A 17,438-nucleotide genomic window follows, 5' to 3' on the forward strand; every position below is an offset into this window, starting at 1 on the left:
GAGTATTATTTAACTTCTTTAGCGTCTGGTTTTTTTTTTTTTTACATGATGGTTTGGTGCTTTTTGGTTTTTGCCAAAGACCAATAACATTCAAGGAAATTAATTCACCTTCATGCAATTGAATTCAGGCAGATTAATTCACCTTAATGCAGTGGGATGAAATAAGACAGCAGAAATTTTTGGTGCAATTAAAATGGAATTAAAATTTTTAAACTTTAAGCTGACCTTATTTCATAAAGAATATGAGCTGACTTTAAAAGTTGGTAAACAACAAGATTTAAAAATACAATGAAATGGGAGGGAGAGGGGATGATTGAAAACCTCCGTTAAAACTCTTTTAGTCTGGTGCAGTGCTTTTGAATGCTTCTTGGGCATGTCAGCTATTTGATGAGACATGCTTTATTGCTTTTCTACTTACATTTGCATAACCACTTTTAAGCAGAAAAACTGCATGATTTCAAACTTGATTATTAAAAAACCTTTTAAATTATTACTGTTGAGTTGTGTCATTGACTAATTTTTCTAGCACAAATATTGGTAGAAAAGAAGAACATTGAGAAATTCTCAGGGCAATTTATACGGCATTTTGTTTCCTCTTTAGGCAATGATGCAACATCAATTGTCAACTGTCTTCATATTTTGGGTCAGACTTTGGATGCAAGGTAAATGGATACATTTTTACCTCAATAAATTCCTATAATAATGATACATGTATATATATAAGAATGTTAAGGAGGACCCAGTGTCTGGATTTTATTCTTTGGATTTGTAATGAAGTCTTTAGTGTAGGTGAAAAGAAAAACTTTTTAAAATTAATACAATGGCAGCTTATTTCTATGATCATATATAGATTATTATTTAATGTCAAATAATTTCTGTAGCAGCTAGGACCATAAAGGAGTGTTGAATTGGTAATGTATCATGCAGGAAAAATGGTAATCTGACAACTCTAGAGATCTTATTAGCTTCCAGGCATGATATTTGTGTTTAACATTCATAATAACATTTGGCTTTTTAGGAAACAGAGTTTTATTCTCATTTTACAGATGAATAAAGTGATGTTTAAGATTGCATACTAAGTGTGTAGGTAGATGAATTCCCATCTGTGTGCTTTCTACTCTGCCCTGTCAACTTGACCAGAAATCTAGCATGTTGACCAAATACAAAATCAGTTCATTTAGCATGATCGATTCAGCCTTTAAGCCATACATTTAGTTTATATCTAGGATAAATCTAAATAAAAGTTTATAAATGTCTCCTAAAGAGAATATTCCACAGTACTCTTTGATTATCTATTCTTGTGTTTAAGATTTCATTTAAGGTCTTTTCTATAATAAATGCAGAAAGGATACACCGTTACAGACCTTCACTTCCTACTAGAAATAGTGGCATTAGGGTATGAAGTTCAGCCTTCAGTGGCTTCGTTAGAAAAGACTTGATTGCTACACCTTAAAACACAAACATTCTGTATCATTTGTTGAGTTGGTCTAGCCGGCATGAAATGTCTTTTTTCTACCCATCGCCTCAGGAAACATTCTAGTTTTGTTGGATTTGGGATTAACTATACTCACTTAGAAGCTGTGTTTTGTTAGTTAAATTGGAGACCATTAATGATAAGCATACAACATTAGCACAGTCTTTTGCAGCAAGGTTTTAATAAGTTGACTATGAAGGCATTTGGAAAAGATAATTTACACGGCAGTATTGCTGTAACTTCAAGTATATTGAAAAAACTTGTTTTAGAATTGATTTTAAAAGTTAGCTACCAGGTGGGTAGAGTAATGGAGAAATAAACATCATAGGAGAACCACATTTCATTTATATTTCATTTGTTCCTGTTGGAAGATACAAGTCCTCCGTTATTTACTTTCTAGGACAGTGATGAAGACTGGCCTGGAGAGTGTTAAAAGTGCACTCAGAGCTTTTCTGGACAATGCCGCAGAGGATCTGGAGAAGACCATGGAAAACCTCAAGCAGGGCCAGTTCACTCACACCCGAAACCAGCCCAAAGGGGTTACTCAGATTATCAATTACACCACAGTGGCCCTGCTGCCAATGCTGTCATCATTATTTGAACATATTGGCCAGCATCAGTTTGGAGAAGACCTAATATGTATGTAAATTTATATCTTGGAGGTTTTTTTTTTAAATCAAAATACCCTGTAGTACAATCAAAAACGGTAATAGCCACATCTGGGTTACTAAAACACTGTTTATGTGTTAAAATGCCTTTTTTTATTACAAAACGTTACAGGTTGACATTTGAGTGATAGACACCATTCTTATAGAAATAGATCTCTGAATTACATGGACCCACAGAGAGGACCAGTAAGGTACTGGTTATAGAAAATAACTTCCACATTGGTGAAGTTTCCAAATGATCACTATTTCTACATTGCCTCTTTTCACGTAAACGTTTTAATGCAGCTGAACCATGTAACATGCAACAGTAAATGTTTTCAAATTATTTCTGAGTCAGTGCAGATTGTTTCTCCAAGCTTGACAACATAATAATGTGAAGACTACTGAGGCAAAGTCTGTGTCTAAATAATTGGTCTTTTAGAGTGGCTCAAGTGTCCTCTGTTTAGAGGTTTCTGACAGTTCTTAGGGAAGCTTTAATCTTCTGTTTTGGGCTGGCATTCAGTAGTTAATAAAAATATACACAGAATGCCCACGATTACGTGGAAAAAATAGCACATGAGCTGTTTCAGCTCCCCACTGCCCTCCTCAGGACATGAGCCTTTGTTGAGCAGAATCACCGACTCAGACTCGTGCATCGTACATTCCTCAGGTGACGGGCACCTCTGTGCAAAAACTGCTGAGTTACTCAGTGGATGCCACAACTACCAGTGGCAGAACATTTATTTTAAATTTTGTTTTAAGAAAGCGTGCTTAGTCCAGGCGCAGTGGCGCATGCCTGCAATCCCAGCACTTTGGGAGGCTGAGGTGGGTGGATCACCTGAGGTCAGGAGTTCGAGACCAGCCTGGCCAGTATGGTGAAACCCCGTCTCTACTAAAAATACAAAAATTAGCTGGGCGTGATGGTGCACACCTGTAATCCCAGCTACTCGAGAGGCTGAGACAAGAGAATCACTTGAACCCAGGTGGTGGAGGTTGCAGTGAGCCAATATTGTCACTGCACTCCAGCCTGGGTGACAGAGCAACTCTGTCTCAAAAAAAAGCAGATGTGCCTTTTGTTTAGTTATTTTTATTTGTATAAATTTATGGGTTACAAGTACAGTTGTCTGGGCTGTTAGGACATCCATCACCCAAATAATGAACGTTGTGCCTGTTAAATAATTTCTCATCATCCACCTGCTCCTGCCCCCTCACCCTTCTGAGTCTTGTCTATTATTCTCCTCTCTATGTCCATGTGTACACATGGTCTAGTACCCACTTATAAGTGAAGACTTGTGATATTTGACTTTATGTGCCTGGCTTGTTTCACTTAAGATAACAACCCCCAGTTCCATCCATGTTGCTGCAAAAGACATGATTTCATTCTTTTTATGGATGAATAGTATATAGCCTAAACTGAATAGTATATAGCTTAAGCTTTCTCAGGACAATGTATAAATAAGTGGGTTTTTCTTTCAAGTGAGATTCTCTTTTTCCTTAGTGGAAGATGTCCAGGTGTCTTGTTATAGAATTCTGACTAGCTTATATGCTTTGGGAACCAGCAAGAGTATTTATGTGGAGAGGTAAGAATTTTTAAAGTTTAACTTTGTATTAATTGCTGCTTCAAGTTTCATAACTATTTATTTCAAGAATCTTCATTTCATAACCTGTTTCCTAGTTATAAGCTAAACCCGACTGACCTTTGAAATTCCTTGGAAGTAATTAGACAATCTTTAAACAAAATAAGAATTGATATAATAAAGGACAATGGAGTTTGCAAAGAAAGTAAAGCACTAATGGTAAAGACTATACTTAATATGAAGTTTCAACTTAGAGTGTTTGAGTCTTATGAAAGCATCTGCTAGTATCATTTCTCATTATATATCAGAAATTCAAAGTAAACATGAATATGAGCAGTTATTAAACCTAGTTTTATTTTCTCATGTTCTCAAGTTTCAGGATGGAGTGGTTTGCAGTGTTAAATGATATGAATAGGTAGCATAAGAAAAGGTATGCCCAGTAAATTTAAAATAAAGAGATCACTGGCAACTTTAGTAAGAAATTTCTGTGAACCAGAGAAGAAAAATGGGAAGTTTTTTTAAAAGGCTAGAATAAATAAAAACATATTCTGATAGAAGATTTAATTATGAATACATATAAGTTCTCCCCAAATTAATCTGTAATTACAATACAATTTCAAACAGAAATTTGCTTTTTCCAACTTCACAAAATCATTCAAAAGTTTATTTCAAAGAATAAACCCATGAGACTAGCCAATAGCATTTGCAGGGGAATAAAAGAGTAATGAACAGGTACTCATTTGGCCTACCAAATATTAAAACCTATAAAGCTACAATAATTAAAATAGGATGACAGTTGTACATAAAAATAGCAAATTAGATCAATGGAAAAACATAGATGGGTTTACTCTGAACATTTTACATTTTTTACCTTCATTTTAAGTAAACTCAATTTTCATATTATTTTTATGCTTGTGACCTATATTAAGAAAGTATAATAATTTATTGAAATGTGACTTTATTTTTGACATGTTGGCTGTTTTCTGTTTTTCACTAATATATATAATGCCAGATCTATGTTCATCGATTCCATTGTATTTTTATGCTTCTTTCCCTTAGCTGTATTCTCAGAATTTGGAATTATAGGTTAAAGGGTATGCCTATATTACAGGATTACGGTACTCATTTCACTGTGTTTTCAGAAAATCGACTCCATTTACTTTCTCAGGTTTTAGAAGTGAATGCTAATTTCCTCATTTGTTCCTTACTCAGATTATCTTTTTTTTAATTTGTAGTGCTTGTGCATGTGATAGTTAAAATATAGGATCCCTATTTATATTTTCAAATGCACTTTCCTGATTACCATCTACTTGCTATTTTTCTCATGTTTACCTTGCCATTTGTGTTTCTTTACTTTATGAATTGCCTTTTCTCATCTTGCATCTATTTTTCTATTAATGTATTGTCATGCTGATTTGTAATAATGCTTTTGTTTATTAAAATGATTAACCTCTTGCCTATTTCTCCTGTTTTTGTGAGTTTTAGCATTTTTTACCTTTACATATATATAGTGCTTATATATAAAATATATATATAAAACATATATAAATATATAAAATCTATAAAAATTATATACAGATAGCATTTTATGACATGGTAATGTTGAATTTTTATATAATCAAATTTTATATAATTTTGACATGATCAATCTATCAATTATTTCATGTATGTTTCTTCCCCTTAGTTTTATGATTCTGATAAGTTTAGATTACACATTTAGCAGTTAGAATTTCAAACATTTATTCTCCTAGACTTTTCATGCTTCCAGTTCCTTATATTTAACTTTATAATCCTATTGTTTATGTCCTAAATATTTATTAAATGCCAGATACTAGGATACAGAAATAAGATACTTCTCTACTCTCATAGGTTTTATATCTGGTGGAGGAAACCAAACAAAACAAACAAGCAAACTGATAAATATTATAGTGGCAAGGTATAGTTTGTCCTATGAATAATCACACAATTTAGGGAACAAGGTAGTCGAGAATGTGTCTTTTAGAAGGCGACTTTTGAAGCTTATAACTTTTCTCTATGCAACAGAAAACAGGTAGAAGCTATATCAGGTAGGTCTGTGTCTAGTAGCTTCTGTTTTCTCAGTGAAGAATGCCTTGAGTCCTAAGCCAGATGATGGCTGAGAAAAGACGTGTGGAAAGCTTGAGGAAAGTAGAGAATGTCTGGAATGATCATCTCTGAGATAAGAAGGGAATTTACTAGAAATGTATCTGAATTTTATTTCTCTTGGGTATTATGTAGGATTCAAATTCAATTTTTAAAATCATCAACCATTTGTAATCATTTATTAACTATTTATTTTATTCCCTGATTTAAAATAAAACCATCACGTAAAGTAATATATTTACTAGATTACATTTAGAATTTCTATTCTGTTCTATTACTTGATTTTTTATGACTAAATCAATATCATATAGCCTGAATTGTTAGTATTTTTAAAACAATTTTTATATCTGGTTTTTCAAACCCTCTAATTCCTTCTTATTGCTGTTGCTTTTGTTTTCGTCATTGTCATTTTTGCTTATGTATTTATCTGGACAGAATTCGAGGTCTTTTTTTAGGTTTAAATAATGTTTTGGTTTTTGGTGGCTTGTTTTTTAAGTCTTTTTTGTGCAATTATTTTTGCAATTATAAAGTGATTGGGGAAAACAAAAAACCAATTTCAAAGGTAAGGAAAAGATATTTTAAAAAAATAGATATTTAGAAAAAGTTACAGCGGAACTTTTTCTAAAATATCTACAAATATAGATATTTTAACATAAGTCATCCAAAAGAAAAATTGATATTTCCAGAATAGCAACACAAATTATTAGAATCAGTCTGAGAATCACTAATTGAAACAGAATTTTAAAGTGAATTAATGAAATAAAAAGACTAGTCCAATCAGATATGAGGAAATAAGTTGACAGATAATTTTTTGCTAACAGATAATTTAGCTTTTTTTCAAATAGTGAGGATATTGCTATTGAAAGCATATGATGTTTAGCAATACAGAAATTGGATTTGGGAGTTAATTTTATTAGTACCAATATTATTCCTTTAAGGTTAAACTTACTAACTGTAATATGACTTTTTTAGTTACTCACTTGGAAGACATTAAAACATAAGCATTTTCCACTCACAGGCAACGTTCTGCATTAGGAGAATGTCTAGCTGCCTTTGCTGGTGCCTTTCCTGTAGCATTTTTGGAAACTCATCTGGACAAACATAATATTTACTCCATCTACAATACAAAGTCTTCACGAGAAAGAGCAGGTAACACAGAAACGTGTGCAGTGCTTTGAGATGTGAAGCTAAAACTTGATATTTATCATATTGTCCAATAGCGATTTTTAATGAGCTGTTTCAGTTTACTATATCCAATCTTGTTTGTTCTTAAATGTTATTGTTTGGTGTTCTATGTGATGTGCCCTGTGATAGATGAGGAATATATGATACATATAGGTCAGCAATCAGAATACGTGGTAATTCAAGAGCAAGGTCACTGAGCGCCCCCTTGGACAGCGTGTATGTGTGTTGATTGTGAGAGCTCCTAGAGGTAGAGTCATCTTGTGTGGCAGATGAGGGAGTATCGCAGCCTAGACCTAATCCCAGGTTTCTCTCCTAGGTGATTGACTGGATAATGTCCCCACCAAGTTAGGGCATGCTTGAGATAGGCTGGAGAGAGAAGGAGAAGTTTAGATTTAGATCCATTGTGTTTTAGTTGTGCTTGAGACATCCCAGATGAGTCAGAACAGTTTTTAAGAAACATGGCTTTAGAGATACTAGCTTATAGCAGAAAGAATGGCCAAAATTGTCTAGATGAACATGCAAACCAAAAAAAAAAGAGAATCAAAGATAGATTCCTAAAGATAATCAGCATTTGAAAGTTCAGCAAGGGCTGAGCATGTGGCTCATGCCTGTAATCCCAGCACTTTGGGAGGCCGACATGGGTAGATCACAAGGTCAGGAGTTCAAGACCAGCCTGACCAACATGGTGAAACCCTGTCTCTGCTAAAAATACAAAAATTAGCCGGGCATAGTGGTGCATGCCTGTAAACCTGGCTACTCAGGAGGCTGAGGCATGAGAATCGCTTGAACCGGGGGAGGCAGAGTTTGCAGTGAGCCAAGATTGCGCCACTGCACTCCAGCCTGGCGACAGAGCGAGACTCCGTCTCAACAACAACAACAAAAAGAGTTCAGCAAGGAGAAGAGAGTCAGTAAGGACACCGACAACATTCAGAGGGAGCCAGAAAGCCTGGGCACATTGATATTAAGAAAGAAGGGAGTTTTAAGAAAAGGGAATTTGGTCAGGGATATGAAATGCCACTGAACGGTTGGAAAGATGAGTTGTCAAAGTGCAATTTTGCTGCACGGTAGAAAGCAGCTTTGTTCCTGCAGACAGAGAGTGCCTGGACAGCTAAGTAATCCAGGAAAGATTTGAGTATCTGCTGGGTAGGAGGTATTACAGGGCTGAAAATACAGGTCTGAGCAAGGCATCAGGTATTCGGTGGCGCCGTGAGTGGGGGACTTCAAAACTTCCTCAAAAATGGGGAATGGAGGCCAGTGTGGAGCCAGTCACAAATGGCTTGTAGGTCATGAGGGCAGCAAGGTTAGAGGAGGAAATATTTGATACTATTGTTTACTGTGAAGTAGGAGGAATGGCTGTTTTCTGGGAGTGATGGTACAGTAGGAAATGAGGGGAAAGAGAGAAGCTTTGAAATCGCTATCTTGAAAAACAGGAGAAGGAGCCAGTTGAAGGCATGCCAGGTCTTGCCAAGTTTTGAAGTCCAACATGAAATAGCTGCCTGTGGGAATCTGCTGTATCATCTCAGTACTTTCTTTGAATAGAATCCATTTTTATGTGTACTTCTCCAGCTCTCAGTTTGCCAACTAATGTGGAAGATGTTTGTCCAAACATACCGTCTTTGGAGAAACTCATGGAAGAAATCGTGGAATTAGCTGAGTCCGGCATTCGCTACACTCAAATGCCACATGTCATGGAAGTCATACTGCCCATGCTTTGCAGCTACATGTCTCGTTGGTGGGAGCACGGACCTGAGAACAATCCAGAACGGGCCGAGATGTGCTGCACAGCCCTGAACTCAGAGCACATGAACACACTTCTAGGGAACATATTGAAAATCATATATAATAACTTGGGGATTGATGAGGGAGCCTGGATGAAGAGGCTAGCGGGTAAGAATTGGAAGAAGACATTGTACCCCTGAAATTTGTTTTATTTCCAAAAGAATTTTAAATACATAAACTAGAATTTTCCCATCACAATTTGTATTAATATTTTCTTTACTCAAAAATATTATTATTTGTCATGCTATTTTTTAATGTAGATAAAAACAGGCATTGGGTATATGTTAAATAGTTACTACTTTTAAGTAAACATTTTCTGACTTGTCAATCTCTGTAAGATTAATCAATAAACACAGCAATAAAAACTAATGATTCTATAGCCAGAGACAAAAATAAAACATTCAACTTTTAGCAATCTGCTTTTAGCCATCTGTTATATAGAAGTTATATATAGAGAGGGGAGAGTAAACCAAAACAATGTAGTCTAATATCTACAATTATTGAATTATTTATATTGAAAAGTTAGAAGCAATCTAAGTACCCAATAACTAGCATATGGCTAAATAAGTTGTATACATCTACATGCCAGAATATTATGTCATCTTTTGTTTTTTGTTTGTTTGTTTGTTTTTGAGTTAGAGTTTCACTCTTGTCGCCCAGGCCAGAGTGCAATGGTGAGATCTTGGCTCACTGCAACCCCTGCCTCCCGGATTCAGGCAGTTCTCCTGCCTCAGCCTCCCGGGTAGCTGGGATTACAGATGCCCACCACCATGTCCAGCTAATTTTCTTTTTTATTTTTAGTAAAGACAGGGTTTCACCATGTTTGCCAGGCTGGTCTCGAACTCCTGACCTCAGGTGATCCACCCACCTCGGCCTCCCAAAGTGCTGGGATTACAGGTGTGAGCCACCACATCTATGTCATCTTTAAATGTTAAAGTTTCAACAATGTTTTATGCCCTGGAAATACTCATGTTATGAAGGGCAAAATGGAGTTTTTAAAACAATGAATTCAGAATGTTATATATATAATATATATGTGTATGAATTTATCTACTAATGAAAACTCCAAAGAAATGCAGCAATGACTTATTAATTTGGGTAGATGATTATGGTTGACTTTAACTTTTCTCTTGTATTCTTTTCCCCAATGCCTATATGTTACTTTCAGGGGGAAAAAGGTCATTTTAAAAATGGTCCAATCAAGTTTAGAACTATTATTAACAACTACGGTTATTATTAAATAAGAGAGCAGTGTTCCATGTAATCTGACTCTTCCATTGGGCCAAGGATGGGAATAGTTAAAATGAGATAACTGTATATAGTCTCATATAGTAATTATGTAGCAGAGCTTGTCCCTATTCTAAGGGTTAGGGGAACCTTTTCCATTTGGGAATTTTATTTCTTGTGTGAAAATGATTTCCAAAATGAGTGAAAGTCTTTTTTTCCATTCTAAATTAGCTGTCTATTCTAAAAACAAGGAAGATCATTGAATTCAACTCAGTAAACATTTTTTTTTAATAGCAACTGTGCAATTAGAGCTTGGACTAGAAAAATGGCTGAGGCATGAGCTGTGCCCTTAAGGAAGTGGCGTGCTGGAGAAGGAGGCTTTAATCATGTTACAATTATAATTACGATCTGTCATCATTTTAATGAATGGTTTTACAGAGCAGAATACTAATGTCTGTCTTTAAACAGTGTTTTCCCAGCCTATAATAAATAAAGTGAAACCTCAGCTCTTGAAAACTCATTTCTTGCCATTAATGGAGAAACTCAAGAAAAAGGCAGCTATGGTGGTGTCTGAGGAAGACCACCTGAAGGCCGAGGCCAGGGGGGACATGTCAGAGGCTGAACTCCTCATCCTAGATGAGTTCACCACACTGGCCAGAGATCTCTATGCCTTCTACCCTCTCTTGATTAGATTTGTGGACTATAACAGGTATGGTCAAAAGTAATTTAGTCATTTCCCCAATTCAGTCGTAACCTTTCGTGGCTCACATGTCCTTGTTGAATCACTTCATTCACTATTTGGCCATGAGCTTATTGGTAATTATAATTAATTGTTTATAGGGAAGTTAATTTTGGGCTTAAAATTAAAACACCTTGAAATCAAAGTTGGCCATTTCATTCTGATTTTGCATATAAAAGTTAACAGTTTGACAGTTACGGTGTTTACAATTTTTTTTAAATGTTACAACTCTGTGCTGAAACCGTCATGAGCTCTGTGGTCAGTGCATTTAACTTTGGGAGGGTGATTTTTTTTTTAATTAATTTTAAGGAGTGGCTGAGAAACCACTTTATTTCTTATGTGATCCAGGGCAAAGTGGCTAAAGGAGCCTAACCCAGAAGCAGAGCAGCTCTTCCGCATGGTGGCTGAAGTGTTTATCTACTGGTCGAAGTCCCATGTGAGTGTGAAAATATTGACAGATGGCGCCTACTGTTTGTAGGCACCTGCCTACTTGCCTCCTAGGTTTCATATAACAGTTGAGGAGAGAGAATAGGTTTCCCTGAGGAGTCTGAGGGAATATAAACCCTCTTTTGAGTTTTGCAATTTATCCTTTAAAAAAATCACAGAGATTTTTAATTGTACTGCATAAACATATTTTAAATTTGCCCCTGAAGTTTAGACTAATATTGACATTACATAAAGATGTACTATTTTTACTGTCTAGCTTTCCCTGTCTCTTGGCATTTTGTTCTCTTAATTTGCAGTTCTCAGTTTGAGACATGCTTAAATAGATTAGCGATTTCCAACAATAACACACACTCATTTTACTTGTAAAGGTACTGCTTCCATAAATTTGTTTTATCTTCACACTTTACACCTATAGGAATTTAGTTTGGCTCACATTTTAGAATCTGTTGGCTTTTAAAATAAAGCTTCTTTCTACTGACAATCCTGTTGATAGAATTTCTAAAGTACATATTTGGTGAATTTTCACTATTTTGTATATTGCAAATGGAACTATGTATTTTTAAATCTGGAAAAGATTTTAATCATAATAATCATATAGTATTCTTTCATTTATTTTCAGTAACTAGAATATAGGTAAATGAGCATTGATGATTATCCTGAGTTATTTTAAAAGTTTAGAATTTTTATATCAATTATAATTCTATGCCACTCTGTAAATGAGAGACAAACAAAATAAAAATTTCAACCTCAGTTTTATCATCTGAGATATCTTACCAGTTTACTTAATCAGACTGTTGTACAAATCAAATTACTTTGAACACATAATATTTTTTAAATAAAGTATTCATATTTAATATCTGGGATGATAAATATTATTTATTGCCTAAATCTGAGGAGTCTGTCAAACTTAATAGCAAACTTTATGTAAAAACATACATTAAAAACATAATCACTCAGAAAGGATATATGAAATAATGTCTGCTTAACATGCAAATTTGCATCTTCACAAAGATATAAATTTATTTATCCTGTGTAACTCATGTTTGGAGGATGCAATAGATCATCCAAGGTATTCTCAAGGAAAATTCAAAATCCACTCTAAAAAGATAAATAGATTAGATATGTAGATAGATAGATAGATAGATGATAGATAGATAGATAGATAGATAGATAGATAGATAGATAGATAGATGATAGATAGATAGATGATAGATAGATAGATGATAGATGATAGATAGATAGATAGATAGATAGATAGATAGATAGATAGATGATAGATAGATGATAGATAGATAGATAGATGATAGATAGATAGATAGATAGATGATAGATAGATGATAGATAGATAGATAGATAGATAGATAGATAGATAGATGATAGATAGATGATAGATAGATAGATAGATGATAGATAGATGATAGATAGATAGATAGATGATAGATAGATAGATAGATGATAGATAGATGATAGATAGATAGATAGATAGATAGATAGATAGATAGATAGATAGATAGATATGCATGCCCAGTGACAGGTGGGAGCATTGCTTGAGCTCAGGAGTTTGAGGCTGCAGTGCCCTGTCATTGCACAGCTGCATCCCAGCCTGGGTGACAGAGCCAGACCCTGTCTCTAAATACATGTATGAATGAGTGAATAAATAAATGAATTCCAGAAGAAATCAGTCCATTTTGAGCTGCCAAAGAACAAAGATGAATTTTTGCTTTTTGCCTCTTGTTTTCCCTGTTGGGTTACTTCACCTAGAATGCCTCATGGGAAAATAGGGGGAGCCCAGGAAAAAATTACTAAAAACTGCATATTTTTCTTTGAAGAACTGAAAATCTTCAGCTTTCTCAATCATTAAAATGCCGAAGAAGTGTCTTTAGATTTAGGTACAAGACTAAAGTTTGGAACAAGAGTATTTATCATAATCAGTAGGTTTTCAGATGAATGTCTAATCATACTTTCAAGAATAAGGAAAAATATCTAAATATGTACCTTTGAATCTCATGAGCATATATTAATATAAACATAAATTGGCTAATGTGTTATGTTTTTCCCCAAATATTTAAAGGCAAATTGATTTTGCCAGTCTTTTTATGTTCCCAAATTAAAAGGGAATAAATAATGATATGGTATTTTAAAAATAGATAAAAGATATGACAGAATAGAAAGTGACATCATAGTTCCATGTGTCCTTGGAAAGTCTATGTTAATCTCAGGAATCAGTATATGCCTTTCACCAGCTAAACAGGGGTTTGAATATTCATTCTACTCCTTGGTAAACTTGTGATCTTGCAATTAAATTTTCTGAACCTTAGTTTTCCCATCTTTGCAATGTGCATATTCATATCTAGTTCCCAGAATTATTGCTCCTAGCCAAGCACTCTCATTAGATACTCAGGAAATACTTGTATCCTTTTTCGATAATTCTTATATATCAAATTAATACTTATCTCTGTAAAAACTTGCAGGTTCTGTGTAACCTCTAATTGCAAAGACTTCTCTAAGTGGTTTTAACTGAAATTTCCTTTGCAACTTCTCAGAATTTCAAAAGAGAAGAGCAGAACTTCGTTGTGCAGAATGAAATCAACAATATGTCTTTCCTTATTACTGATACCAAGTCAAAGATGTCAAAGGTATTACTATAAACTGTTTCACTGTTCCAGAAAATATCCAAATGTGACTTTCATGAATTGACTTTTTTTTTTTAGATTTTCAAAGATTTGTAACTGGAATCTGATAGATTTGGTAATGTTATAAATTGGTTAAAACAAGCAAGCTGTTTTAAGGTTACCGGAATTTGTTTGAATCAGGCATGGTAAGACATGCAGACAGGAAATGACTGTCATGAAGGAAGACATTTCTACTGACAGATCCCTGGAAACAGGAGGCATGCCATGCCAGGCAGGGACCCGGGGAGGGGTCAGGGTTGGTCAGGAGGCAGAGAGAGCAAGGAGAAGACGTGGGCGAGAGCTTGCCTCCTGGTCTCCACTGGAAGGAATGGACAAGGCAGGGCAACCAGGTTTCTGATTGGCTAATTTGAATAATTTTCAGGGGCTCCACATCATAGGGCCTGTCCTTGGTTGCCTAGTACCTAGTTGCAGAGTGATTAGAGCAGTGGTTAGTAGCCCAGAGTATAAGAGCCTGATAGGGGAGGTGGGGGTCAGTGTGGGCTCTGGATTAGTTGATTTGTATATGAAAAGCAAGCTCCCCAGACCAAGGAAGACATTTCCTTCTCTAGGACTTGGCTAACCATGGGAGGGACGGCTGTCTCCCCAGGATCAGCACATCTCCAAGATGTCAGAGCAACAGAATAAAGACATGCTTCACACACACACACACACACACACACACACACACACACACACCCCACTCACAAAATTATCAGTCAGTATAATGTATGTTTAACACGTCAACACTATGTATCCATCAAGTGTGAATATTTGTGTGCTTATGTGTACCAAATAAACAGACCTCAAAATAAATTCGCTGCATTATTTAAAAGCCACATGGACGAATTCCAGGTTCTCACACATGAAGTGGGAAGTATCTTTCCAGATTTTTGTTTTCTCTATCACTCACATTGGGGAGGGGAGGAGCTTCCATTTAAAGCATTTTAAAGGGGCTTTATATGTTTAATTCCTGCTAAATGAGAAATAAATATATTACATGTGGTAACATTTGGCTGCCAAATGGCCAAAGATCCAAAAGTGAGTGCTACTCAGGCAGAGGAAATTAGCCTCTATTGACTCAATGAATTCTGGCAACAGAGTAGCTTGGGTACACGCACTCCACCGACCTCCAAAAGTCACCAGATCCTCAGGCCTGCTCTGTGATCTGTCACGAGGGAAGTAGAATGGTACTGCTTGGTAGGCCTAGTCTTGTTTAAGAGTTTTGAACGCCCTATGTTTGACCCGACAGCACATGAACTAGAAGCTAATGCCAGAAGTCTGTGTGTTCCTATACAGACACCCTTTTCCCTCTTTTCCATCAGTTGAGTCCAGTTCTCAAAGATACTCTCAAAGCACTACATGTCATAGAACCTAGAGTGAGACATGCATAAAGATGACTAATTGTAACACAATTTACTCTTATTTGCAAGAAGAAAAAAGGGAAGTAATAGATAAGAACCTCTCAATTTTAACATTTCTGACCCACAAATTTTCTCAAACTAAAAAATTATTTTTTTGTTTTTGTTTGTTTTGTTTTGTTTTTTTGAGACGGTGCCTTGCTTTGTTGCCCAGGCTGGAGTGCAGTGGTGCGATCTTGGCTCACTGCAACCTCTGCCTCCTGGGTTCAAGCGATTCTCCTGCCTCAGCCTCCCAAGTAGCTGGGACTACAGGCACATGCCACCATGCCCAGTTAATTTTTGTATTTTTAGTAGAGACAGGGTTTCACCATATTAGCCAGGCTGGTCTCGAACTCCTGACCTCGTGATCTGCCAGCCTCGGCCTCCCAAAGTACTTGGATTGCACTCCAGCCTAGGCAACAAGAACGAAAATCCATCTCAAAAAAAATATATAGATAGATAGATAGATAGGTAGATACCATTTATTACAGGTTCTCTGTGTTTTATTTGTGGGTGTGAGAAAGGTGGGTTTTGCCTGTTGCATTATACAATTGTACTCTGTTTTTTTCTTAAGATTTCATTTCCTGTTGAAATGTAATCACAGGACTTGGACATTTAAAGCTAGGCTCATTTTTGTAATTACTATATCTAAAATACAAAAAAGTATCTTTTTATGGGTTTTTTTTGGGGGGTAGGCTATTTCATTGTAGGAATATTAGAAAATTTTTTTAAGTTCCCACAGAAAGGTCATGTGATAAATACAACCGATTAAAACTGTGCTTCCCGTTCGTAATGTGGTAAAGGAAAGAGCTTGGCTTTCAGGGGCAGATCAACCTGAAGTGCTGACTCTGCCACTTAATAATCCCCTCACTCATCTTAAACCTCACTGTTCATAGCAGCAAAATGTTTGTCATGCTGCTTACCTTGATGGAGGCTTGCAAAATCAGAATAATATGTGTATTCTGCCTCACAGATTACAGGCATGCAACAAATTTTAACAGATGTGAATTGTAGTAACAAAATGATAAAGTTAAAATACAACTGAATATCTAACAATCATATAGTTAATAAGTACTTAGAAAACATATGAGAGAAAGAAACTGATAGGATAGTCAAAGATGTCAGAGGTAAGTGAGGATTTGAACAGATACTGAAAAATGAGTCTTTTCTAGATGAGTCATAAGGCGAGAGGGTGGAGGAGCCTGCTGATACCCCATTTTATGCAGCCATAGCACTGTTTTCACTCATCTAACAGTGTCTTTGAAGAAGAGTCTGTTTGATGTCTTTCTTGCCATTTTCCTGGTCCACTATTAAATTTAAGGCTATTTTCTGTGAAATTGTTACAATCATATTTGTATGTTTGTGGGCGTGTGAGAGACAGAGAGGAGGCAGAAGCAGAGGTTGATTGATTGATTAATTGATTTAAGAAAGGGCTCAGGTGGCCGGGCGCGGTGGCTCACGCGTGTAATCCCAGCACTTTGGGAGGCTGAGGCAGATGGACCACGAGGTCAGGAGTTTAAGACCAGCCTGGCCAAGATGGTGAAACCCCATCTCTACTAAAAATACAAAAAAAAAAAATTAGCTGGGCGTGGTGGTGGGTGCCTGTAATCCCAGCTACTCAGGAGGCTGAGGCAGAGAATTGCTTGAACCCAGGAGGCGGAGACTGCAGTGAGCCGAGATCACACCACTGCACTCCAGCCTGGCGACAGAGCAAGACTCCATCTAAAAAAAAAAAAAAAAAAAAAAAAGCCTCAGGTGATTGATTTAAGAAAGGGCTCAGGTTATCCCACTTCCCTTCTTAAATATGCCCACATATGGGCCATGTTACTGCATCTTTATATCTGATCCAAATGCACAGATTGAAAATGAAAAAGTATGCAAATTCATTAGCTTTAGCGGCTCTGTTTAAATTATTGAGCTGCTCCTATGAGCAAGGCACAGTGTGTGGCTTTGAATACAGAGAAAGGACAAAACAGGTTTGGCAGCTGCCCCAAAGGAGCTACGTAGTTTGGGGAGGAAATAGGCACTAAACAAATGAACAAAAAATACCCGGTGTATGTGTACAGGAGGATATTTTATTGCTTATAGATTTAATTTCCTCATATGAACAGTGATATCACCCATAAATGTTCAAATATTTACTGCTCTTTCCAGTTATAGATTTCTTCTGGGG

General features: G+C 36.0%; 1 protein-coding gene across 1 annotated transcript in view; it reads left to right on the forward strand.

The window, feature by feature from the left end:
* RYR2 (ryanodine receptor 2) overlaps positions 1-17,438 on the forward strand; it is a 784,036-nt gene that overhangs the window by 648,534 nt on the left and 118,064 nt on the right. The window contains exons 64-71 of the mRNA XM_055233438.2: positions 602-662; positions 1,875-2,113; positions 3,620-3,701; positions 6,838-6,968; positions 8,571-8,891; positions 10,479-10,719; positions 11,098-11,185; positions 13,740-13,832. Coding sequence (XP_055089413.1) covers positions 602-662; positions 1,875-2,113; positions 3,620-3,701; positions 6,838-6,968; positions 8,571-8,891; positions 10,479-10,719; positions 11,098-11,185; positions 13,740-13,832 — 1,256 coding nt within the window. The remainder of the gene's footprint in view (positions 1-601; positions 663-1,874; positions 2,114-3,619; positions 3,702-6,837; positions 6,969-8,570; positions 8,892-10,478; positions 10,720-11,097; positions 11,186-13,739; positions 13,833-17,438) is intronic.

The sequence above is a fragment of the Symphalangus syndactylus genome, chromosome 19 (assembly GCF_028878055.3).
Source record: "Symphalangus syndactylus isolate Jambi chromosome 19, NHGRI_mSymSyn1-v2.1_pri, whole genome shotgun sequence".
NCBI classification, from domain to species: Eukaryota; Metazoa; Chordata; class Mammalia; order Primates; family Hylobatidae; genus Symphalangus; species Symphalangus syndactylus.